At 51.4% G+C, this 22,250-nt stretch overlaps 10 protein-coding genes across 10 annotated transcripts; 3 read left to right on the top strand and 7 right to left on the bottom strand.

Annotated features, from left to right (window-relative positions):
- Positions 1 to 83: 83 nt before the first annotated feature.
- On the top strand, positions 84 to 1,259 carry CC1G_14167 (hypothetical protein; the record flags this gene model as incomplete). The annotated part of the gene is made up of 5 exons (XM_002911588.1): positions 84 to 205; positions 266 to 283; positions 337 to 837; positions 888 to 1,022; positions 1,084 to 1,259. The coding sequence occupies exons 1-5, from the start codon at positions 103 to 105 to the stop codon at positions 1,257 to 1,259; spliced, it is 933 nt and encodes a 310-aa protein (XP_002911634.1). The 5' UTR covers positions 84 to 102.
- A 160-nt stretch (positions 1,260 to 1,419) lies between these two features.
- Positions 1,420 to 3,246, bottom strand: CC1G_14166 (hypothetical protein; the record flags this gene model as incomplete). Its single annotated transcript, XM_002911587.1, has 2 exons — positions 1,420 to 2,979; positions 3,052 to 3,246. 2 exons carry the CDS (start codon positions 3,244 to 3,246, stop codon positions 1,420 to 1,422), a joined length of 1,755 nt encoding a protein of 584 aa, XP_002911633.1.
- A 343-nt stretch (positions 3,247 to 3,589) lies between these two features.
- On the bottom strand, positions 3,590 to 5,211 carry CC1G_14165 (hypothetical protein; the record flags this gene model as incomplete). The annotated part of the gene is made up of 11 exons (XM_002911586.1): positions 3,590 to 3,913; positions 3,966 to 4,007; positions 4,059 to 4,169; positions 4,224 to 4,366; positions 4,425 to 4,477; positions 4,534 to 4,601; positions 4,661 to 4,732; positions 4,788 to 4,822; positions 4,878 to 4,959; positions 5,016 to 5,054; positions 5,113 to 5,211. 11 exons carry the CDS (start codon positions 5,209 to 5,211, stop codon positions 3,590 to 3,592), a joined length of 1,068 nt encoding a protein of 355 aa, XP_002911632.1.
- Positions 5,212 to 5,502: 291 nt separating this feature from the next.
- CC1G_14164 (hypothetical protein) lies at positions 5,503 to 6,477 on the bottom strand (the record flags this gene model as incomplete). The annotated part of the gene is made up of 1 exon (XM_002911585.1): positions 5,503 to 6,477. The coding sequence occupies one exon, from the start codon at positions 6,475 to 6,477 to the stop codon at positions 5,503 to 5,505; it is 975 nt and encodes a 324-aa protein (XP_002911631.1).
- Positions 6,478 to 6,767: 290 nt separating this feature from the next.
- On the bottom strand, positions 6,768 to 8,944 carry CC1G_14163 (tyrosinase; the record flags this gene model as incomplete). The annotated part of the gene is made up of 7 exons (XM_002911584.1): positions 6,768 to 6,935; positions 6,992 to 7,689; positions 7,740 to 7,892; positions 7,948 to 8,135; positions 8,196 to 8,521; positions 8,571 to 8,770; positions 8,830 to 8,944. 7 exons carry the CDS (start codon positions 8,942 to 8,944, stop codon positions 6,768 to 6,770), a joined length of 1,848 nt encoding a protein of 615 aa, XP_002911630.1.
- Positions 8,945 to 9,504: 560 nt separating this feature from the next.
- Positions 9,505 to 10,594, bottom strand: CC1G_11826 (hypothetical protein; the record flags this gene model as incomplete). The annotated part of the gene is made up of 2 exons (XM_001830171.1): positions 9,505 to 10,492; positions 10,545 to 10,594. 2 exons carry the CDS (start codon positions 10,592 to 10,594, stop codon positions 9,505 to 9,507), a joined length of 1,038 nt encoding a protein of 345 aa, XP_001830223.1.
- A 258-nt stretch (positions 10,595 to 10,852) lies between these two features.
- On the top strand, positions 10,853 to 11,890 carry CC1G_11825 (oligoribonuclease; the record flags this gene model as incomplete). The annotated part of the gene is made up of 8 exons (XM_001830170.1): positions 10,853 to 10,960; positions 11,014 to 11,096; positions 11,150 to 11,183; positions 11,239 to 11,426; positions 11,493 to 11,500; positions 11,557 to 11,686; positions 11,736 to 11,767; positions 11,823 to 11,890. The coding sequence occupies 8 exons, from the start codon at positions 10,853 to 10,855 to the stop codon at positions 11,888 to 11,890; spliced, it is 651 nt and encodes a 216-aa protein (XP_001830222.1).
- A 194-nt stretch (positions 11,891 to 12,084) lies between these two features.
- Positions 12,085 to 14,689, bottom strand: CC1G_11824 (hypothetical protein; the record flags this gene model as incomplete). The annotated part of the gene is made up of 13 exons (XM_001830169.2): positions 14,170 to 14,689; positions 13,921 to 14,107; positions 13,612 to 13,844; positions 13,508 to 13,557; positions 13,338 to 13,455; positions 13,235 to 13,286; positions 13,061 to 13,170; positions 12,831 to 12,939; positions 12,662 to 12,757; positions 12,590 to 12,600; positions 12,353 to 12,468; positions 12,158 to 12,294; positions 12,085 to 12,105 (listed from the first exon to the last, which is right to left on the bottom strand). The coding sequence occupies exons 1-13, from the start codon at positions 14,538 to 14,540 to the stop codon at positions 12,085 to 12,087; spliced, it is 1,611 nt and encodes a 536-aa protein (XP_001830221.2). The 5' UTR covers positions 14,541 to 14,689.
- A 1,604-nt stretch (positions 14,690 to 16,293) lies between these two features.
- On the top strand, positions 16,294 to 20,231 carry CC1G_11823 (carbamoyl-phosphate synthase subunit arginine-specific large; the record flags this gene model as incomplete). Its single annotated transcript, XM_001830168.2, has 8 exons — positions 16,294 to 16,936; positions 16,987 to 17,246; positions 17,302 to 17,528; positions 17,652 to 18,093; positions 18,150 to 18,699; positions 18,756 to 19,574; positions 19,626 to 20,004; positions 20,063 to 20,231. The coding sequence occupies exons 1-8, from the start codon at positions 16,309 to 16,311 to the stop codon at positions 20,229 to 20,231; spliced, it is 3,474 nt and encodes a 1,157-aa protein (XP_001830220.1). The 5' UTR covers positions 16,294 to 16,308.
- Positions 20,232 to 20,779: 548 nt separating this feature from the next.
- Positions 20,780 to 22,197, bottom strand: CC1G_14162 (hypothetical protein; the record flags this gene model as incomplete). The annotated part of the gene is made up of 5 exons (XM_002911583.1): positions 20,780 to 20,983; positions 21,061 to 21,160; positions 21,219 to 21,713; positions 21,847 to 21,946; positions 22,032 to 22,197. The coding sequence occupies 5 exons, from the start codon at positions 22,195 to 22,197 to the stop codon at positions 20,780 to 20,782; spliced, it is 1,065 nt and encodes a 354-aa protein (XP_002911629.1).
- Positions 22,198 to 22,250: the final 53 nt, after the last annotated feature.

The following is a 22,250-nucleotide window of genomic DNA, read 5'->3' as shown; positions in this document are numbered from 1 at the left end:
AGAAGCCTCGTGTCGCAAGCTTACTTATAGGAAGGTCGCCCACAGCAGCTCTCAACATTCTTCGCTTCTTCACAGCCCCTTGCTACAGGAAAGCCCTGAACGATGCAGTTCAAAATCCTTCATACGATAATTCTATCTTTCTTAACTGCCTTGATTCTCAGCAGCTTCGTTTCCGCTATTTCGCCTGGGCAGTTCGTTCAAGAGGGTAAGCGCCCGTACACGTTATCATCCGCCATCGATTCCAACTGACCTTGGCGGACACCAGTCCTTTCTAATCGACATGGTGAGTAGAATCGAGCAGACCTTCCTCGAATTATCGTCCTCACGTAACATTAGCCTCACTTAGCAGATATGTATCGACCACTGTCGCGCCGACCTTGGAAGACGTGTGGCGCAAGATCGTTGAACAGAGCCAAAAGGCATTCGCAGTTTCCAAAGTCCTTTTAGAGGAGGGGAAAAAGGAATTCAAGGACGTCTCCCTCCAGATTGACGAGTTCAAATCCCACATGGAAGAATTCATCGAGTTTTCCAGGACTTTCCGTCTGGAAATACAAGATGCGCTGAGGAAGGAAGGCTTCACTGAAGACGGATGGTCGGATGCCCTATCTCGCGAGATGGAGAAGGTTGTCGAGGCCATCATGAAAGAGTTCGAGGACCCCTTACCTGAAGACCAGGACGAAAGGTATCGCCAAAGGGAGAAGATGATTTCGTTTGCCCTTGATGAAATCGAGAAGGGATTCATCAGGGCTTGTGCGTTGCTCAAGATCCCTGAACCCGAAGCGCGGGCCAAGTTTGCTTTCATCCGCCCCAGGCTCCAGCATTATTTTATGATTGCGGGTACGTTCGCCAGCTTTTTCCAGGCGCAGTGGACTCATGCGAGGAATCAGGAAATATAATCGAGCGCCATCCCCAACTCTTCAAGACGCTCGTAATCTCTGCTGTCTGCATGCTCGTGGTAGAGCCTCTCATCTTCATCCCGGTTCTCCGTGTATTTGGATTCGGGGTCCTCGGCCCCGTGAAAGGTGAATAGTCGTCTTCTCAACTCAACAGACAAACTCCCGAGAACTAACAACCGTGGACCAGGGTCTGCAGCAGCTTGGTTACAGCGCAAGTTTTGGCGAGGGGCCGTAGAAAGCGGCAGTTGGTTTGCTGTGCTTCAGCGTGCTGGCATGAAGCTGACGGCGGGATGGGGCTGGAAAGTCATAGTAGGCATTGGGGCAGGAATCGGGGTTATTGGTGGAGGACGTGGCTGTCGTTAAGTGTGCTTCGAGAGCGATACGCCAACTTCCTTGTTGTCATTACGAAGATCTGTAAATAAAGACATACATAGACACAGGTCTATAACCAAGCGAACAGTAACCAAGAAAACACGACAGCGATAACAAGGGTATATAAAAGGATCCAAGGACATACATTAATCTAGTCGTCAAAACCTTTGCCATAATGGCTTTGAAAGGCTTGCATTGCCTGGGTAGAACTAGTTGACCCTCCCCCCATCATACTCATCATAGCGAACATAGGAGAAACCTCGTCCCGCTGTGCCGCCATCCTTCTACATTCTTCCAGCAATTCGCGGAGTTCTGCATTACGGTTCTCTGTCGGTAGTGGTGGTATTTTGAAGCCAAAGCTGCCCATTTCCTCTTCATCGCTTTCTTCGTCATCATCCTCCCCTTCTTCATCCTCCCCCTCTTCTTCGTCATCTTCTTCGTCATCTTCTTCGTCATCGTCGTCCTCTTCATCGCTGTCTTCGACGTCTAGGCTGTCGTCGCCGTCGTTGAGAACCAAGCTAGGTCCATCGTCGGGGTCAGGTAAGTTGCCCAGAAGGTCCCCTGTACAATCCTCCAGACGGATACCCTCGCCAGTGCATCTATCCCACCACCTCTCCCATCTTTCCATACCACCTAGTTCCCTGGAAGGCTGACCTGCCTCATTTAACTTCAACAACATCCCCTGGTTCAGTGCGCGAATGCGTCTGAGGTTGGGGAAGTTCTTCCTGTTAAGTGCCGCCATATTCATGTCATTCGACCGCTGCATTATTCGGGAGTGGGTCAAGGTGGCGGTCGCAACAGCCAAGCCCACTCCAAACGCGTGGGTCAGCCCATGTAGGCCTATTGTCGTGATAGTGGGGCGGGGTCGTCGAACAAGCTCGCTCTCGATATCGTTGTTGGGGATGATTCGCCAATCAGCGTTGAAGGTGAACGCGTGGAGTTGGGGGCAGTGATCTAGAATCTTGGCGATGTCTACTACAGACAGGACATCCAGATCCAAGAATTCCAGTCCTTCGCCATGCTCGGCCAGGAATCCGACCAAGTCGCCGATACTGCCCGTATTGACCCCACTGTTAATGGAAAAGATCTTCAAGGCTGGCATCGTCCATCCTATAGCTTGTTCCAAGAATGCCTGAGTATAGCCCTTGATGGTGAGTTGGTGGAGGTGTTTGAGGTTAAGCGGGTAGTCGTAGGCAGATCCCAAAAACTCTGAATCCTCTTCGTCTTGCTTGTCATCGTTATTGCAATCGGACCCTTCTAATTCGATGTAGGCCACCACGATGTGCTTCAATGAATCCAGCGCCCATATAACTTTGGCAAGGTCCTGTCGCGGAACGTTCCAGGTGATTGACCGCAGAGACTTCCTGGAGTATGTCTTGAGAGCATCTGCTACCGGACCGAAGGCATCCTTCATTGGCCATTCTACGTGGAATATCTCCAGGTTGGGGCAATGACTGATGATGAGAATGAAGGCCTCTTGCATGTCCTCGTTCGTGAACCCTTTCTCTTCAAGCTCCCAGGGGGAGTAACGACCGACATATAGTTTGCGAGTCCACCATCCAAGGGACGATGTGACGGTTGTGGCGTTGGCTTTGGACGATTTGAGGATCTCGCAGAGGGTGAAGAGCTTCGCCGGGCTATGGAAGAACAAACAGCGGAACATGAGTTCAAAGGCGACTTCATGCCAGCGTTTGCAAGTCAACATGATAGCCTGCCCAGTCATCGTAAGCCTCTGAATACTTTGAAAGGGCACCCATCTGCCTTCGTCCCATTCCTTACATACCTTCTTCGTTCGGTAACTTCTCCTCATCAGGAGATTAGCTGCCTCCTGAGGTGACCTCAATGTCCATTCTCCATTAAAGTGTTTAAACCATGATGAATTGGCCAGGCTAGTCGGGTGTCCGTGTTGAAATATGAGGTCCTCGTCGGACGCAAGTGTGAAGATTTGAGTCCACACTTCTGAAGGAATCAAGTCCATGGCTCGTGTCTGTAGGCGTATCAGCACAGTTCCAATATCTGTCCCTCGGTTACGCACCTGTTAACTTGACTGCCTCGAAAGTAAAGTGGGGGTTCGGAACAACCTGCCCCGCCACCCTTCAAACGAACACACCCCTCCCATTAAGGGGATAGCACCATTTATAGTAATCCGCCGACGTCTAGCCACCGTCGTCCCATTCCCACGGATCCGTTCCGTGGGCGCTTAAAACATACACAAACGGGCAGGAATTGGTTGGACAGAAATTCAACTTTAAGTATGATAGGTAGTCAATGTTAGCATGGAACTAGATAGGCTATATGGAGAGCATGCTAGATCGTAGCGACTACTTTACTTTTGCGCGCTTACTCTTGCTCTGCTCCTCCTCATCCTCCTCATCGCTGCTTTCCTTACGTTTGCGGGGCGGGGCCTTTTCACCCTTCGCCCTTGGTTCATCTTCCACAGTCTCCTCCTCATCGCTGGAGGCAAAGGGATCACTCGCTTTGGCTTTCTTCTTGAGCTTGGGTTTGGGCTTCGCCTTGGACTTATTCTCCTCTGTGCCTGCGCCCTCCTGAGTGGCAGAACCCTCCTTCTCCGCTGTTCCTGACTTGGCGTTGTTCTCTGCTTCTTTTTTCTCCGAGAGCTCAGAGAAGTACGCTTCTTTCAAAGACTAGTGATTCGGCAGTAAGTATGTTGCTCATTGAGTTGCGACCATGACCCACCTTGATTTCAGCGTCAGGGAGAAGTGCCGTGTTCTTCCAAACCTACAATTCCTGGTTTAGAAAGGCGTCAACAATTGGGGTAGCTCAACTAACCGTTGATTGAATTCCGCTAGGATGTTTGCTATCAATTCCCAACATTGTGTAAAGGTCGGATTTGACGCCGCTAAGATTCAAACCGTGATTTCGTAGCAGAACCTTCATGACCTACGGGATGCCAAGTTAGACTTATTCAGTAAGGTGTCACAGGTGTAATTTTACCTCGAGAACCTTTGGCTTATCATATACGTCGGGAATGTAAACGCAAATGATGTGCTGGTAATGTTGGCTTTCGGTTTCCGGTGAGGTCGCGACTTTCGCGGAATACGCGCAGGTTGACGACAGAGGGCCAGAGATAAGAGAGGCTGGTTTAAGCAGAGTCTGTCAGTGATTGGGTCCAATATGAGGAACGACAGCACTCACTAGCGACTGTAGACCAGATGGCGTCAACTTTGTCTGGTGGCGCGAAGACCAGCCTGAATTATGCAATGAGCTTGGCGACAGGAAGACGTAAGAAATACCATAAATTTACCATTTCCCATTGACATATTTATGTTTTACGGAAATGGCTTCCAACTTTTGAGTAGCCTCCGCTTGTGCCTGTAAGAGGGAACCAGATGAGAACATGACGTGCGCATTGGAGCGGTGAGCTGCCATACCGCTTCGCGAACCTCCTTCTTGCTTTTGACTCCGGTCTTCTTACTTCCGCGTACGGGAATTGAGTCGTCGTTCTGTTTACATTGCTGTTAGAGTCGGCAGCATCGTGGTTGAAGAGATGTACTGAACCTTGATGCTTTCCACCTTTTCAGTGAGGGCTTTCACTGAAGGTCCTCGGCTTTAGCTACTCTATCCCGCACGGCCTAGAAATACACCTACGGATTTCGCCCCCTTCGGATAGGGCTGCTTCTTCATTTGTCGACTCATCCTTGGCCAGCGATTCGCGGTGGACCCAGATCCACTAGATGCAAGCAAAACTCAGTGCTGAGCGCACAATAGAGGCTCCTCTGCTCTTACTGGCTTCGTCCCATCATCCTGCACCATTGAAGGTCTGAACTAATTAAGAAAGTAAATCTTCAGCATCTGGCAGTCGCGACAATTAGGTTTGACGAACCTTTCTGAGGAACTCCTCCAACGGCTGTTCGGATTCATTAGACGGTGACCAGGAGTACTTGTAGCCACTTGGGACTGTATCGTCGTTTTTGGGTGCCATTTTGCGGTTTGACTGTCGAATAAGGGGCAGTTGGACGCACAGGCGCGTTGGGTCGTCCAGATGAGAGTCGCGTCACTGCCAAGCTTTGATGTTGAAATGTAGCCGAGGCTGTGTCGCGTTGTTGACGTTGCTTTGGCTCGAGGTTTGGTGGGCGCTTAACAGTTTGTCCGAGGGCTTGACCCGACTGCGCTACTGCAAGTGGTCACGACAGACTCATATCGAGATGGGGGACTAATTTGGTTTATTAGAGCTTGTATCCTGACAAACATTGACACCTTGAAGTAATTTGGGTTACCGAGACCGCAATGGGGCACGACCTTGCCATCCCAACACACATGTTTTATCCGCCTCTTCCCTCCAATCCTCGACCATTTTCACGAACATTCCATCCACTTTCCCTTGCTCCCTGAGTCTGTTCATCCGCCTCATATTTACATTCCAGGGCTTTCCTCCCGCCGAAAAGTGGATAACTTGGCTCTCTTCCTCCCACAGTCCCTGCAGCCCTTTCGTTTTGTTCTGCATCCAGTCCGGAAGCTCAGAGCTCTCCCAGTGAGAGTTGAGGGTGCAGTAAGACCCAGGAAGTACAAGCATCCGTGAGGGATAGAAGAGTCGATTGACCAGGTCCATATCGTACTCTTTACTCCGGATCGTAGTGAGTGCCGTCGTGACCTCTTTCGACAGACGTTTTGAGAGGGAGATCACCATCAACGCCGAGGTGGTATATTCCGTGTTCTCGAGCCAGTAGGCAACGGGTGCAGCTACCTCCACCTCTGGAAGGTGGAAGAGGTGATGAAGTGGCTTTCGTATGATCTGGTCCGAGTCCATAACGATGATGCGCTTGAGATCAGGCAGCTGTTCTTGCAGTTGGAATGCTCTCAACTTGAGTAGGGCAGACCAGTAGTAAGCGTCGCCTCCACCTGCCAGCGGAGGGGGTTTCAACTTTACGATTGTAGTGTTGAAGCGTTGAAAGGGGACGAGATTCCGTGGAAGGAAGGTGGGTGGGACCATCAAAACGGTCGAGATTCCCGGGGAGAGGGAAGAGAGCTGCTTGATTAGAAGTAGGGCACCGCAAGCGTAGCCCGCATTGGTGGCGTAGAAAACGAAGGCAAACGGATTGCCATTGGGGATCGGTTGGTCAGAAGAGGAGAAAGGCGCCCGGATAGTTGTTTCTGGGATGGAATAGAGATAGAACACCACGGCTAGTAGGAGTGTGAAGGGAAGCAACAGAGCGATAGCCCCACGTCGTGCTTGATTTCCGCACCTCATGGGTGCCAGGGACCAGCCAGTGTAGGCGTAGGGAGATACTTGACCAGTATCGCTGATGAGATGCAGGGAGCAATGACCACGCGCTCGGTGTTTGAGCTCGCTGGCCAGCGCCAAGGATGCGTGAGCGCTGATTTTCCGGCCTGGTCACACTTGGGACAAAATCTTGGCATTGGATATACTGATACAATGTACATGTACTAGTAGTACATGCTCGCCGATATCTACGCTCCTGACCCGCGGGTGGTGATACAACAACTATGAGCTCTGATAAAACATGGACGCCTAAGCCTTCAGCGCAGTGATGATCCTTGACGACTTCCTCCCTTCTGACCATGAGTGATACCAGGGCATTTTCGACGTTCTCCTGGGACAGGAAGTTCAGCGCCAGGTGGTAAGGTCATTGGGGTGGCAACGACTGTGACTTCAAGGTCCTCCAAGTCGACAGGAGTTCCGTCAGCCTTTGAAGCAAGGAGTCAGTCCTCCGTGCCCAGTCCAGGGATAATACATCACTCACCTTCTGAATACGCCAAGAAAGCTCACTGGTCAAATACGGCTCCACAACGTCTGGGCTCAGGTCAGACAAGCCGGACTTCTGGAGGATACCTTTGGTCAAGGACACGAATCCTTCTTCAACAATGTTGACCTGGCCGCGGCAGTTGGCGCAGCTGCTGGCAGCACTATTGACAAAGGCGTAATGACATCCGACGAGGTTCTCGTTGGTAAGCCATTCTTCAGAGTTCTCGTCGTCGGGAACAGCACCAAGGAAGAGAAGGACGTAGAAGCTCGTGCCCAATTCGTATTTCTTGAACTCGACACGAGCCGTCCATTCCCAAATGTCCCCGGGTTGACCTCCAGGGTTGACTTCAAAGTTGACTTCATTGTCGTCCTCGTGGGCCTCGCCATTGGACTTGGGCTCCACAGCGTCTGCAGCTCGTGACTCAGCCGCCGGTGTACGAAGTGCTGCTTTGGTCCTTGAAGCTGGAATGGGTTTCTGAGCCGAGTCAGCGCCTGAGACGAACGAAGCAAGGCGGGGAATAGCTGTAGTTCCTCCGTAAAGACGAGTGATGATTCGGGAGATTGCGGTGCGGACAGCTTGCGCATTGCCCATATCAAGTCCATTGAATTCAGGGTATGTGTAGCCGAATCTTTCTGTGGTTGTAACATTGCTGGATGCCCAATAGGTGGTTTCCGTGTTCCAGAAGGGGGTGAGGGCTGCATGAACGTCAGTATATATTGCATACTTTCAAGCGGACTTGTCTCACGGGTATCGCGATTGACCGGCACTTCTGGTCGAAGTGTAAAGGATCCATCTTCGGAGTCCCCAGGACTAACGCCGACTCCGGGGTTCATCGCAGTCCACAATGAGAGCAGGCGGTCCACGTTAGTATGGTGAAGAAAGAAGAGTGGGTCGAAGGCTAGACCATGTGTCAGCCCGTGTCTTCATGCGATGGTACCGTTCGAAACACTGACCAGCAACACCAGGATCACCCATATGCCCGCCGACGAGACCATGTATGAGGTCGTGGATGATCTCGATACTGTTACTGTCACTCCCACCGTCGCTTACGGTATGGCTGCTGAACTCGGGCCATCTACGAACACGGGTTAACATGTTGAAGGTACTGGTGGTGATACCAGGTTGCGCCCGGCGAAGGACACTACGACATTTGGAAAATTGAGAAAAAAACAGCGTTCTCATGTAGAGTGATGAAACTTACGTTCGAAGTCGCGCTACATTACTAGAGGCACCAGGTCCACCTGACGTCGGCTGACGAAGGGTAGTCGGCCATTGTTGATACATCCTGGGGAACGTGGGTTCCATTGGTTGGAAACGATACGCGAGAAGTGGGTTTGGGACAGAAACACGCTGTCCCCTTGAGTTGGTGATAGTCACTTGCTGTCGCTCAATGACCTCGGCCGGTGGGACGGCGTTGGTAGCCCAGTCCCAGTATGGTTGTCGCAGGTCAGCAGCAGCTCTCTGCCATTCCTCTCTGTCTACAGTATACTGGGCGGCTATATCTTGCGCGTGGCGCCATAAGGTTTGCTGTTCACGACATCAGCTGGGTTAATTTCAAAAGCAATTGCATCCTTACTTCAAAAAGGGCCATATATGGCCTATGCCAGGTTGGGAAGAGAACAGACCCGTGGACGCAGTACCCGCCCCATTGGGTGGCAGGGTTGAATGGTGCGGTACCGGTGGACCCGCCCCAAGGAACGTAGGGCAGCCCATGGATTCCCGCGATTTGGAAGAAGGACGTTGGGAAGGTTTGAGGGTTACCGGTATACATACGCTCTAGAACAATAACATATTAACATCAGCACTGCTGGCAGAGTTGATGTGAGAGCACGTACGAAGAGCTTGAACGTAGAGCGAGAATTGTTTCTCATCTCTAACTAGATCATTTATCTCGCGACGGTTCGGTGCTGAACCACCTGAAATCCCAGAGACGATGATTCGAGTAGACATGATGATGATGGGAAAGTCGCTTGGTCCTGCGCACGGGAAGGGAGTGCAAGATACAATGCTGGGGGATGTGGGACTGGGTACATGGGTTTATAATCCCTCTGATAGGAGGGGCCCAGGAGCGGCAACGTCAGGTGGTTCCACAAGATTTCCGGAGAACCAGCTACAGGTTGTCGCAGGGCCTTCGAGAAGAATGGGAATGAAGCCAATGCTATGAAAGATTGGATTGATTCGCATTGGTCCGCCGGGGATCTTTTGTAACCGATAATTTCGTCGACGGGGCCCGTACGTTACTTCATTTCCGCTTGACACAGTTGGATACCTGAGGCTGACCTGGAGGCGTCAGGTGGTGTGCATTGTACGGCAGTGGGGATGCCCTGCGGAAGGAACGGCGGACATTCCGGCTTTCATGTGTCCTGAGTGAATAGTGAGATGCCTTGCTTCTAAGTCGAATGCGCTGGCCCTAGACCTTACCCCAACGTAAAACAGGGAACCCCGGGTCGCTTTCAGTTTAGACACAGCGCCCATCTAGGGCTTCGAGGCACCTAGCAGTGAACTGCGATCTACTTTCTCCAATAGTGAGGTAGCGGAAGGCTGGCCAATCTATCCCGGTAGGCATTTTCGTCTTCTTCGGAGAGTTGCGGTAGGAGTGAGCGCAGCCCGAGGAAGAGGGATTCATGCGAAGGGTAGGAAGAGAGTAATTCCCACAGTAGTGAAGCTACTATTGCAGGGGAATGACCTAGGCCTGTTTCAAATATGCCGCTCGTGTCCGAAGAAGACGGATGTGTGGCGGAGAGGTTATAGAGAAGGCTATTGGCCAAAAGGAAGTGGTGTATGGCGCTGAAATCGGAGACATGCGTCTTGATCCATTCATTCAGTCGTTGGCATTCTTCCACCATGACAGCGAGTAATTGTCCTTGGATGTGGGTGTCAGATAGTGTGTAACGGAGCATTGAATGGCAGCCGTCGAACACGAAGTGCCAATGAGACCAAGCGTGATAGTTGCGGGGGTATATCGCGCAAGCAGCCCGGATTAAGGTAAACTCTGGGGCGAATGCTTCCACGGGTAGGTTGGGGAACATAGAGGCTTCTGCATGTGATGACCAGCTCTCTATAGGAGCATTCGCTTGACAGGTAGGCTCAGCATGAATTTGGCCGTACGCCTGCTTCAGGCACCATCGCCGATGATCCCATAGGATCGTCTCCTTCGCGCATGTTTTGATTCCTCGTAAAAGCAAGCCGGTTAAATGCAGTTCTCGGTGGACGTCCAGCTGGTGAAGAAGGATAAGTCGCTTTCGCGCATTCAATGCTGTCTGGTGTGCCGGGTTGGTGATCATGACGCAAGTCGTTTTGTCCAGGATTTCTTTGAATCGTTCGTTCAGCGCACGAGAGAAGTTGTGGGAGTAGGCATAAGCGCGATAAAGTACTTTCTTTGGTATCCCAAGATTCTTGTCCACCAAGACGAATGGGAATTGGGCCGTGGGTGGGTTGTTTTCCACCCCTGTGGAACTCCAGTCGGACCAATCTCCAGGTACAATCTCCAACGAAGAGCTGGAAATTGAGTATATAAGTAAGGAAGTCAATGTCTTGTATATGGACATACGTGTCCTGACTGAGTACCAGCGAGCTTAGTGTCGAAAGTATTTCGTCCATGGTAGGCGCCGTTGAGGATGTTGTGGGAGTGTTTTTTCAAAGTGCCCGTCGACGTTGGATCAATCCGGGGTCTATTTGTCTTTGCTTATGAGCGCTGCGAGTCTTGTACGCCGAGCGCTTCCATGGAAGAACTCTCTCTCCTGTCGTCAATTCCAACGATTCGACAATCGACTGCGACCCTTCTCGCAGATTAGCAGTCGAAACATCGGGACCAGCACCCCTTGCTTGTCCCCGTTGGATTCTTGGTTGAGGACAAAAATGGCACCCACCCACAAACCCCTCGAGTTCGACGATGGTCCTATCGTTTGGGTCGACCTTGAGATGACGGGGCTCAACCCTCAGAAGGATAAGATCATTGAGATAGCAGTGAGTCGTTCAGGAACTCGAGACGCGTACCAAGGTGCTGACGCGACGGACAGGTCTTGATCACCAATGGGAACTTGGAACTCGTGGACGATGGCATCCAGTATATCATTCGGGCTGAAAAGAGCCTTTTGGACGGGTCAGTGTTGCTCTCTGGACTCGCCATGGATCTACTTTGACCCTCCGGCATAGAATGGACGAGTGGTGCACGAAACAACACGGTCAGGTGCGCGAACTTTGACTGTCTTGCCACAATAAGACTGACGGGATTTCCTGTCCAGTCTGGCTTGACCCAAGCCTGCTTGAGGTCGCCATACACGACCGAATATGTGAAGAAGGAGGTTCTTGCCTATATCAAAAAGTGGATTCCACGTCAGAGAGTCGGCGTACTTGCGGGCAACTCAGTTCACGTCGACCGGACTTTCCTGGCTGCAGAAATGCCCGAGATTGTCGACTGGCTTCACTACAGGTATAAGAAGGGCCCTGCTGTCTTTTTTATACACCTTAACTGATCCCCTTCTGCGACATCCTCCAGGATCATCGGTTAGTGGGTTGCCCCTTCCGTTAGCCCTTGGATTAACAAACAATCTCCAAATCAGATGTATCATCCGTCAAGGTAGCTCGCCTTTCGGTCTCTCCTTTTGATGTCAGCTCATATGAACTCCAGGAACTGTCTCGTCGATGGTTCCCCAATAAGGTCCCGCCAAAGAACCCCGAAAGCTCACATCGGTATGGTATCACCTTCAAAGGTAGAAGGCATGCTTATCTCCCTATGCAGAGCTCTCGACGATATCCAGGGATCTATACAAGGTCGGTAGCATTCGTGGCTATCGTTAACCGACATCTGACCGCATGTATATGGTAGAATTGAAGTGGTACCGCGAGAACATCTTCATCCCTCCCGATGAGTCTACGGCCACCGCGAATCACTAACGATAAATGCTGAAGGTAGGGCGAACCCCTCTGCCGATCTAAACAACCACCATGTCCCGTTCCAACATGATGTTCGAAACTTGCGTCTTTCGATTCCGAGGCCAATAATGATACATGTTGCTGAATACATTTACAATGCTGAATTATACATCGAAAGCCGACATCTTTAACAAGACGTCCACCCAACCCAAAGCTCAAAAGTCCCATAGTGTTCCCTGTGCGCGCGTCAGCTCCGTCACAAACCAATAAACTTTTGCAAGGACATACAAATGCAGGAATCCCCGCCTCCTTGCAGCCTTCCATCATCTCCCTATTACCTTGATAATTCGAGGTGATAAAGACGACCTCCGCCCCCCACGAGTAATACGCCTCCTTGATCAGCTTCATAACGTCTGGTCTCCCTCCTGAAAGTTAAACGCGTAAGCTCGGGTCAAGTCTTGATGATAGGGCCTCTAAACTGACCTCGAGCCTTCGAATCCCATAGAGTGCACCTCTCAGGTTCGATATTGCGTTTAATGAGCCCAGAAATCGTCGGGCCGAAGGTCTTTTCCTGGTCCGAACCAATCCATATCAGGTACCTGTCAAAATTAAAGAAAAACAAACGTTTTGTTAGTTCTCGAGTCAATTTCAATAGAAAAGTCGCGACTAATGGGAGATCTGCGGATCAATGGGAAGTAAAGAAGGCTGAGCTGAGCTTACCAATTGGGATTCTGGGGTTGGGACATGTGAGTTTGAGCACAACGACTGAAGTACAGAGCGGGAAGAGCTTACCTGGATACATGTCGACAGTGCTGCACCGAGGCCTGTTCCGGTGCAGACACGGATTCCTCGCCGATATAATGTTGAAGTGTTAGAAACTCCGGCAAACTTTTTAAAGGGACGGAAAGCGGAATCAAATTAGTGAGGTCCACACACAAGAAGATCGTCAGAAATGACCCACCTTGAGTTCTCGTGTCCAAATACGGGTGGGTGGCCTCTCCACAAGTGATCTCGTAAAGTCCCCTTGTACCCCGCAAATGAGATAATGATAATCGGCGTGCTTCCCCTCCCTAAAACCCCAGACCAAAAACAGCAGTTGAAGGAACCGTCACAGTCACAGATAACGAGGAAAGAGGTAATGTTTATGAGCCCTGCGTCCTATGCGGAGGAAAGAAAGGCAAAAGAACGTACGAAATGATACCAAAGGCATGGTACTCCATAATTGAACTTCGGCTTATCCTCGCGAGTAGACCTTGTTGCATGCCTCTTCGGAATCGGAGGATTGCCACTTTGGGAGAAGGCTGGAGGGGAGAGGGTAATCAATGACCAAAACCGGGTGAAGCATAGAACAAGTTCGAGACTTACGATCTCGACATCTACTTTGACTTCTCGAATAGTGAACCAGGGAATGAGGACGCTAGAGCAGACTTCTAAGTCTGCGATTTCCCTCCGAACAACGAGTACTCACAAGATTGTCATTCCCAGAGCGAACCAGAAGTCTTGGGAGCGGACAATTCGCAGTCCATCAGGATTCCATGTATGGGTGGCAGGGTCGTAGCTGTCGCCCAAGATGACGAAGATCCACGCTAGCAGGAAAAACTAAGAAGTGTTATCAGATAAGGAAATGCATCTACGTACTGGCAATGAGACCTAGCCATCCCATGAAACGATGGTGTCGTTCGAAGATGCTGGAAAAAAGGTATTAGAATAAAACTCCACTCCACGATTCATCCGAGTCTTACTTGTGATGTGTGTTTCTAACCCAAGGGAAAGCCGAGGCAATGGAGATCATAACGATAATATTGGTGATGACGCCCATGACCAGAACCGAGGAATGGTTGATTCTGTGGTTAATAAGGATAGTCACCACTCGATAAAGCAGCCAGATGCAGCCGGACGTCGCGCAACCAGAGTGAATGCCGCCGAGATGTTGGAGAGCGGAGGTACAGCCGAGTCTGAACTGGAGAGGGGGCCACTGGAAAAACGGCAAAACCATATTAGCACTTCATCGATTCTCAGCGGGCTCGAAGATGAGAGGAATACTAGCGTACCTTGGCGAAGAGTGTGTTAACCAGGAGATAGAGGAGTCGTCCGAACGCTTCATTTCGAATAAGGATAGCAACGTAAAGGTTACCCAGGACCATAGCACCAGTGTACCGACGAGGATAGTCCCAGACGCCCGCGATGGCAAGGAATAGAGATACCAAGTTGAAGGTTATGACCACTGTGAAGAACTTCCTGCACGGAAATGCCCCAGTTCAGAAAGGAAGTCCGATGGTAGAGGAAAGAATATAGCGCACCGATATGTGTTAAACCACAACTGCCATCGGATCCATCTGCTGACTTGCGACTTGTATTTGAGTTTGTGTTTCGGAGTGAGCACTGGACGCGGACGCGAAACCTCCTTGACCTCGACAGCGGTTCCTTCAGGTATAGGAGGTTCTGTCTTTGGATAGTCGGAGGCCTTGGGTTTAGGTGCGGGTGGGATGGCATGTGCGGGAGGTTCCGATGTGGCTGAAGTCGACGACGTCGTGGTGTTGACAGTACCGGCTTCGCTAACCCATGAAGTTGAAGGGGCGATTTGAAGAGGGATGTTGACAGCGTAGGGTTCCTGTTGGGGAACGCCTTGTTCTGCATCATTCAGTGGGTTGGGTCGTGCGGGGCGAGTCATGGTGGGGAGGAGGGAGGGGTATGGAAGAGGCAGACAGGCGTCGCAGGCGTGGAGGGGTTGGACGAGTTACTAGGCTGTCATGCACAGTAGATGGTTTTCACCATCCACATAAATACCTTCGACTGGTACAGGCGTGTATAGGACACGATCCTAAGTGACCGTCTGCTGTGTGCCCTAATCTATGGCCATGAGTATATCAGAGAATTTGCCGAGGTGAGGGCATAGGCATGTTCACCCGAAGTGAACGCGAACATATTGGTTCCTCGTGGAATTGGGTTGATGGGACCGGACAGATTTTTCGGAACGAATGAGCTTCTGAGAATTCCGGAGGAAATGACGGCGGACCATCAAGACCATTAACTAGCAGGCGCGCAATAACGACCATGTTCCCGACCGATAATCTACGGTCCAGAAACGCTTCCAGGTCTTGGTTTCGAGGCTCTAATTGCAATGGCGATTGCCACAAACTGGACGTACACTGCTTGGTAGACGATGATACACCGATTTCTTTCCACGGATATACAACATTGGTGGAACGCGTCGATAGTCTGTGTTCTGCATGGTTTAATGGATAGCGATCGACAAACGACAAGCAGGGGTGCGCCTGCCGTGCGGCATCGACTAGGAGAAGGCCACAAGTAATACCAATTCAGAGCAGAATCTGTTGCTTACCTCGAAGAACTTTGAAGCCGTGTCGTCCGCGTAGTGCAGGAAGGCCAAGGTTTCCAGTGTCTGCTCCGTTCGTTACGGTTTATCTCGATTGAGATAATGTTCTGCCGACGATTTAGATACAGGCTCCTTCGCAGAGATGTGGCTGCAGTATCGATCATTTCTTGCACAACCAGAGGATCTTGGAGAAGGGCGAGAAGGGCAAGGCTAAACGCAGCTTCCAGATGGGGACTTCTGAACCTCGGACTGATGACGGGATAATTGACATCACTGCAACGCGACGATAAAAAGGGACCGATACGAGGGAGGGTGGAGGGGACGGAGGGAGAGGGTCAATTATATGGTTACCGAAGGAAACAAAAGTGGCCCTGTCGAGTAATAGAGGTATGTTTCGGTGTCTGAGAATTACCCCAGAGACCGGAGCAGTCGAAGATGCGGGGTAAAATGTCGGGGAAGTAAACAGTTTCGTCGGCGCAAGGTTGGCGAAGACCTCGCTCCATGGCGACCTCGAAGCATCCAGAATACGAGATGTAGACCGCTAACTAGAAAGAAGGTGTTGGCAGGAGGGCCACGCGACAGTGTATACAATCGCAGAGGTGGAAGCTCGGACGCGACGCGAATGATGGCAGCCATGGTCGAGACAGAATTAAACGCGCGTTAGACGTTTCCAAAATACACTCACGGAATTCTCAGCCCTGTCTTGGTCGATTTCACGCTGCTCGACGCATCATAACTTGGCGACATTTTTTTCTCGGATGGCGGGAGTCGGAAAATATTTACTGAGGGATCGACCGCCACCGTTTGTCCAAAATCCAGGTGAGAGCCTCACAAATAATGGCTTTGGCGTCGTCTACCTACGCACAGCGTAGGGTTGTGTGACTGTCGAAGCGATGGCAGCAGCGAATAAGGATCGTTGTGGTCAATAGGGAAGAAGTTTCGGCCGTAAGGATCAAGGGATGTCGGACTTGGCTGGTTGGCGCGCCGAGTCATGTTAGCGCGTGGTAAATTTGTGCTGGGGCAAAATAAAAAAGAAAAGGGTCCGCTCAGGCCAGCGCTTCGTCGTCTTGTCTTTCTCCTTCCCAACGTCGGGCTCGCCAACATGGCTCTTGCTCGCCTCCAGTCTCTGGGGCGACAAAGCTTCCTTCGCCCTTGCATACGACCATTCTCGACAACGCCAACGTCAAGGTTCACCAACTCAAAACCTTGCAACGCCGTCGCTGCTCCCGCTGTTGGGGATTACCAGCCAAAGGACGGGGAACATGTGTTGAACTCTCCTTCAGAAATCGCCAGGCGTATCTCTGCAAAGGTACTGCCTAAGATTCCCCGTGCCAACGTCCAAAAGGTTCTCGTCGTCGGCAGTGGAGGCCTCAGCATTGGTCAAGCTGGTGAATTTGACTATTCCGGTTCCCAAGCTCTCAAGGCCCTCAACGAAGAGGGTGTCTCCGCCGTTCTCATCAACCCCAACATTGCTACGTGGCAAACATCTCACCAACTTGCTTCCGAGGTCTACTTCCTCCCCATTACTGCCGACTATGTCGCGTATGTTTTGGAGAAGGAGCGACCGGATGGTATCTTGTTGACTTTTGGTGGCCAAAGTGCCCTCAACGTTGGTATTGCACTTGACCGCATGGGTATCCTCGACCGTCTTGGTGTCAAGGTTCTCGGAACGCCTATTCGCACTCTGGAAGTGTCCGAGGATCGTGACCTCTTCGTACAGGCTTTGAAGGGTATGTCCTTTCCACTTCTCGAGTTAACCTCATCTCACATCACTGCACAGAGATTGACATTCCCGTTGCGACATCGACCGCGGTGTCGTCAGTCCCTGCTGCACTTGAGGCAGCGGAACAAATTGGTTATCCCGTCATTTTGCGATCGGCTTTCACTCTCGGTGGTCTCGGTTCTGGTTTCGCCAACAATCCTGAGGAATTGAGCAACCTTGCTGCAAAGAGCTTGAGCTTGTCTCCCCAGGTTTTGATTGAACGATCCATGAAAGGCTGGAAGGAATTGGAATACGAGGTCGTTCGTGACGCTGCGGACGTGAGTTACGCTTTGCCTAACACCCTCTCTGTTTTGCTAATGGCTTGTTTCTCAGAATACTATCATCTGCTGCAACATGGAGAACTTTGACCCTCTTGGAACACACACTGGCGATTCCATCGTTGTCGCACCGTCCCAAACGCTGCCCGACGATGAATACCACATGCTTCGCAGTGCTGCTCTTAAGGCTATCCGGCATTTGGGCGTCGTTGGCGAGTGTAACATCCAGTATGCACTCAACCCGACCTCACGGGAATACTGTGTTATCGAAGTCAATGCTCGGTAAGCTACTCTATTTTTTATGCCAGAACCCTTTACTGAACCAAGTCCGCAGTCTGTCTCGCTCTAGGTAAGAATGCAAGCTCCATATGTCCTTGACCCGTGGTGTTGAACAAACCTTTCAAGTGCCCTCGCTTCAAAGGCTACCGGTTATCCTCTGGCTTACACTGCTGCCAAGATCGCTCTCGGTTACACCCTCCCCGAGCTTCCCAATGCCGTCACGAAGACCACCACGGCCTGCTTCGAACCCTCTCTGGACTACATTGTCACGAAGATTCCCAAGTGGGACTTGGCCAAGTTCTCGTCTCAGGTCAACCGTGAAGTCGGTTCATCCATGAAGTCCGTCGGTGAGGTCATGGCTATCGGTCGCACCTTCGAAGAGAGTTTGCAAAAGGCTATTCGTCAAGTCGATCCCCGATGGAAGGGTTTCGAGGTCGTCATCGAACCCAAGGACCTCGACCATGCTCTTTCTGTCCCTACGGATATGCGTCTCTTTGCCATCGCCTATGCCATGTACAAGAAGAACTACTCCGTTGACAAGATCCACGACTTGACCAAGATTGACAAAGTGCGCCTTCCTCCCATGCTGCAGTCGTAGCTATGCTGACTTGGCTCTTCTTTCAGTGGTATTTGCACAAGATCGACAACATCGTCCAAACCCGTCATGCCCTTGAAGCTGCTGGCTCGGTTGAGAACATCAGCTACGACCTTATGCTCCGTGCTAAGAAGATGGGCTTCGCCGATGCTCAGATCGCCGACATCTTTGGTTCCACCGAGCAAATTGTTCGCGCTCACAGGAAGTCCCTCAACATCACGCCCTTCGTCAAGCGTATCGACACTCTCGCGGCTGAGTATCCTGCTCACACCAACTATCTCTACACCACCTACAATGCCTCTGAACATGATGTCAAGTTCGACGAACATGGCACCATCGTTCTTGGAAGCGGTGTTTACCGTATTGGTAGCAGTGTTGAGTTCGATTGGTGTGCTGTCACCTGCGCTCGCAAGCTCCGTGACATGGGCAACAGGACTGTCATGATCAACTACAACCCCGAAACTGTCTCCACGGATTTCGACGAGGCCGACCGTCTGTACTTCGAGGAACTCGGTTATGAGCGTGTGATGGATATCTACGAATTGGAGCAGGCACAAGGTGTCGTCGTTAGCGTCGGTGGTAAGTGGTGGCATTCCCCCCTGTCGTCTAGCTTGTCTCAACGTTATTGTGTCTAGGTCAACTTCCTCAAAACATTGCTCTGCGCCTTAAGGATGCTGGTGTCAATGTTTTGGGTACTGACCCCGCCCAAATCGACAAGGCTGAGGACCGACACAAGTTCTCCTCCATCCTCGACAGTGTCGGCGTCGACCAGCCCGAATGGACTGAGGTGACTTCCGTCGAAGCTGCCAAGGAATGGGCCAAGAAGGTTACCTACCCTGTCCTCATCCGGCCGTCCTATGTCCTCTCTGGTGCTGCCATGAACGTCGTCTACGAAGAGTCTGAGCTCGAGCACAAACTCTCTGCCGCTGCCGACGTCTCTCCTCTCCACCCCGTTGTCATGACCAAGTTCATTGATGGTGCCCAAGAAATTGACGTTGACGCTGTTGCACACAAGGGTAAACTCCTCGTCCATGCTGTCTCCGAGCACGTCGAGAACGCTGGTGTTCACTCTGGTGACGCCACCCTCGTCCTCCCTCCCTTCTCCCTTGCCCAGAGCGACATCGAGCGTGTCAAGGTTATCGCCGAGAAGGTTGCTGCCGCCTTTGAAATTTCAGGACCCTTCAACATGCAGATCATCAGGAAGCCCACCTCCTCGCCTGATGAAGTTGCCGAACTCAAGGTCATTGAGTGCAACCTCCGTGCATCGCGATCGTTCCCCTTCGTTTCCAAGGTTTTGGCCCACAACTTCATCGACACCGCCACTTCTGCTATCGTTGGCCAGCAAGTTCCTGAACCCGTCGACTTGATGAAGCAACAGCGAGACTACACCGCCATCAAGGTCGCTCAATTCTCGTGGACTCGATTGGGTGGTGCTGATCCTTTCCTCGGTGTTGGTAAGCCGCTTTGGCTATCGTATCTCTGAGACGGAGGCTAACTTGCCACAGAAATGGCCAGCACTGGTGAAGTCGCATCCTTCGGCAAGGACGTCTATGAGGCATATTGGGCATCCCTCCTCAGTACCACCGGCTTCAAGGTTCCCAAGGCTGGCTCTGGTGTCCTCATCGGTGGTGACATCCGCAAGCCCGAGATGGCCCGCATCGCGAAGAAGTTGACTGATCTCGGCTTCAAGATCTACGTCTCTTCCCCTGTGGTCGAGGAACACCTCAACGCCATCCCCTATGTCGCCGCTAAGCGAATCTTCTTCCCCAAGACTGACAAGCGCAAGCTCAGGGAAGTGTTCGACGAGTACGAAATCCAGATGGTCGTCAACCTTGCCAAGTCTCGAGGCACCACTTTCACTGATGAAGACTATGTTGCTCGACGGTGAGTTTTCCTTTGCCTTCTTTGTCATGTATGGTTCTGATCCATTCGATTATTTTAGAAACGCCGTCGACTTCGGTCTTCCTCTGTTGAACGATGCCAAGACTGCTGAACTCTTCGTCGAGGCTCTCGCTCGCAAGATTCCTCAGGGTGGCTTGAGGCCATACACCGAGGGAAGGATACCATCCGAAGTCCGCTCCTGGAGCGAATTCGTTGGCGCCCGCGTGTAGGATCTGCCGTTCAGAAAACTTGACATTTTTTCGTCACTTCTTCAGAAAGTATAGCTATCTAAAAAGGAGTTGAAGGATTGCTCCATGTATAATGTATCTAATTGCTTTTTTACGCATTGCATCGGTATAGACAACTTGCTAGTTTCTCTGGGTCCTTTGGGTACATGCAGCTCGCAGACTTCAACCTATAGCTTCGTCATCGGCTGCCAGAGTGTTGTGACATCGATTTCCTGGGTTAGACCTGTTCGGGAAGCGTCTTTTTGTGCCATCGTGCGACCCAGCGAGAGCTTGTTGACAATCGACGGTTCCAGCTTGTTTTCCAGAAGGTCAGCCGTGAGGCACCCGATAACGGGTAGGAACTAGCGGGGCAAGACGTCAACCGTCTACTTTCCTACTGTTCAGCTTGTGATAGCAGACCTTGTAGGCGTGACCACTTCCTGCCGTAGCCACAAACAAGCCTTCAACGTTGGGATATTTTGAGATAATCCAATCCCCGTCCGGTGAATCGTTGTACCTGTTCGCATATGCGCGACCAAAATCCTGGGCGCTTACCAACACAGTCTTGTTGCGCAAAAGGGCCGTTCCTGGAATTCTGGATAGACGCCCACCAACCCTTCGCGCAGCTTGGCCATCGCTTCCATTGGGATACTCAGCCCGTCTGTGGGATCTGAAGTCAAGGTGCGCGGTGTAGATATACCCGCGACGGTGTTGGTATACCCGGCTGCGTGGATGGCCATCTTCATAATTCGGTCCTGATTCGGCTGGGGATCAGGAAGAAGTGTTACAGATTAAGTTCTCGATCGGGTGCATGTGTGGGTGTAAAGCTTACAGGGAAGACATAGAACCCTGTTTCAAAGTCGAGCACGACTGGGCAGTCTTTGCATCTCGCGGCCTCCTCGGGCGTGAGCTCTATCATCGCAACGCATTGGCTGCGAGATTCAGAAGTGCGTCATTAGTGATTAAAAAGTTACTGTAAAGGCGAGTTACCCGGTGGCAAGACAAGAGTCCTTGAAGAGTTCAGGGAATGTCGATGGTGTCCAGGATCCAGTGGCAATAATTACGATGTCTGCTTCATATTCTGTGCCGTCAGCGCAAACTACTTTCTTACACTTCCCAGGATCAACGATGATGTTTCTGGCTTCCTTCCCGGGTACAACGTTTCCACCAAGCTTCTTCACCTTCTCAATAATCATTGCCAACCCTTTTCCGGCGTTTACCCATCCCCCATCTCGGTTGAAATAACCGGCCCTGTTTCGAAACGACGCTGGCAAACCCCTGCTTGTCACGCTCACGCCGGCTGGGAACACGGATTGAAAGTCTTCCTTCGAGTTTGATCGCAATAAGGATACCCTGGCGCCTAAATCCAGATCATTGAGATACGCAGCCTCCGCATACGGGATTTCCCTTTCTGGGGTCGCACTGGTGTCGGTCCCGCCATCCTTCGAGTCAGTCAAAGGGAATCCGAGAACGACAACACCAGATCTTGTTTACAACACGATTGGTGGGAAGACGTGAAGGGAACATTGTCACAGTGGAAAGAGGATTGTTATGTCATTGGCCCCGAGTCAGTTCGCTGAACGGCCGCGGAAGCAGGATATCGATGAAACAGACGCACTCATGATAGGTATCATCCCATTCCTCCACGTTCTTCCAGGACAGGATAGCATGGCGAGCGAGTTCGGCGTAGAATTTGTCATTGTACGAGGATCTAACGACTATCGATGCAATTCGTTCAGCAAGAGCAGCCCCGAGGGGACAATCAGCACACAACCACAGCGAATGGAGTCGGTAGGTATTTACTGCGATTGATATCGTTACTGGCAGCATCCGGAGCGGGTAGAGTGGCTGATTTGTCGAGTACGGTGACATTCGCATACCCCCTCTGCATTAAGTGGAATGCAGCGGAGGCGCCGAAGCACCCACACCCAAGAATAACGATTTTGTCGGACGTTTGGACTCGGTGCATGAGCGCTCCGAGTCTGCACCTCCAAGCTTGGTCAGTCCGAATTGCACTGTGGG

This window comes from Coprinopsis cinerea (genome assembly GCF_000182895.1).
Source record: "Coprinopsis cinerea okayama7#130 chromosome 3 map unlocalized cont3.3, whole genome shotgun sequence".
Taxonomy (NCBI): domain Eukaryota; kingdom Fungi; phylum Basidiomycota; class Agaricomycetes; order Agaricales; family Psathyrellaceae; genus Coprinopsis; species Coprinopsis cinerea.
This window is presented reverse-complemented; position numbering and strand designations above follow the sequence as displayed.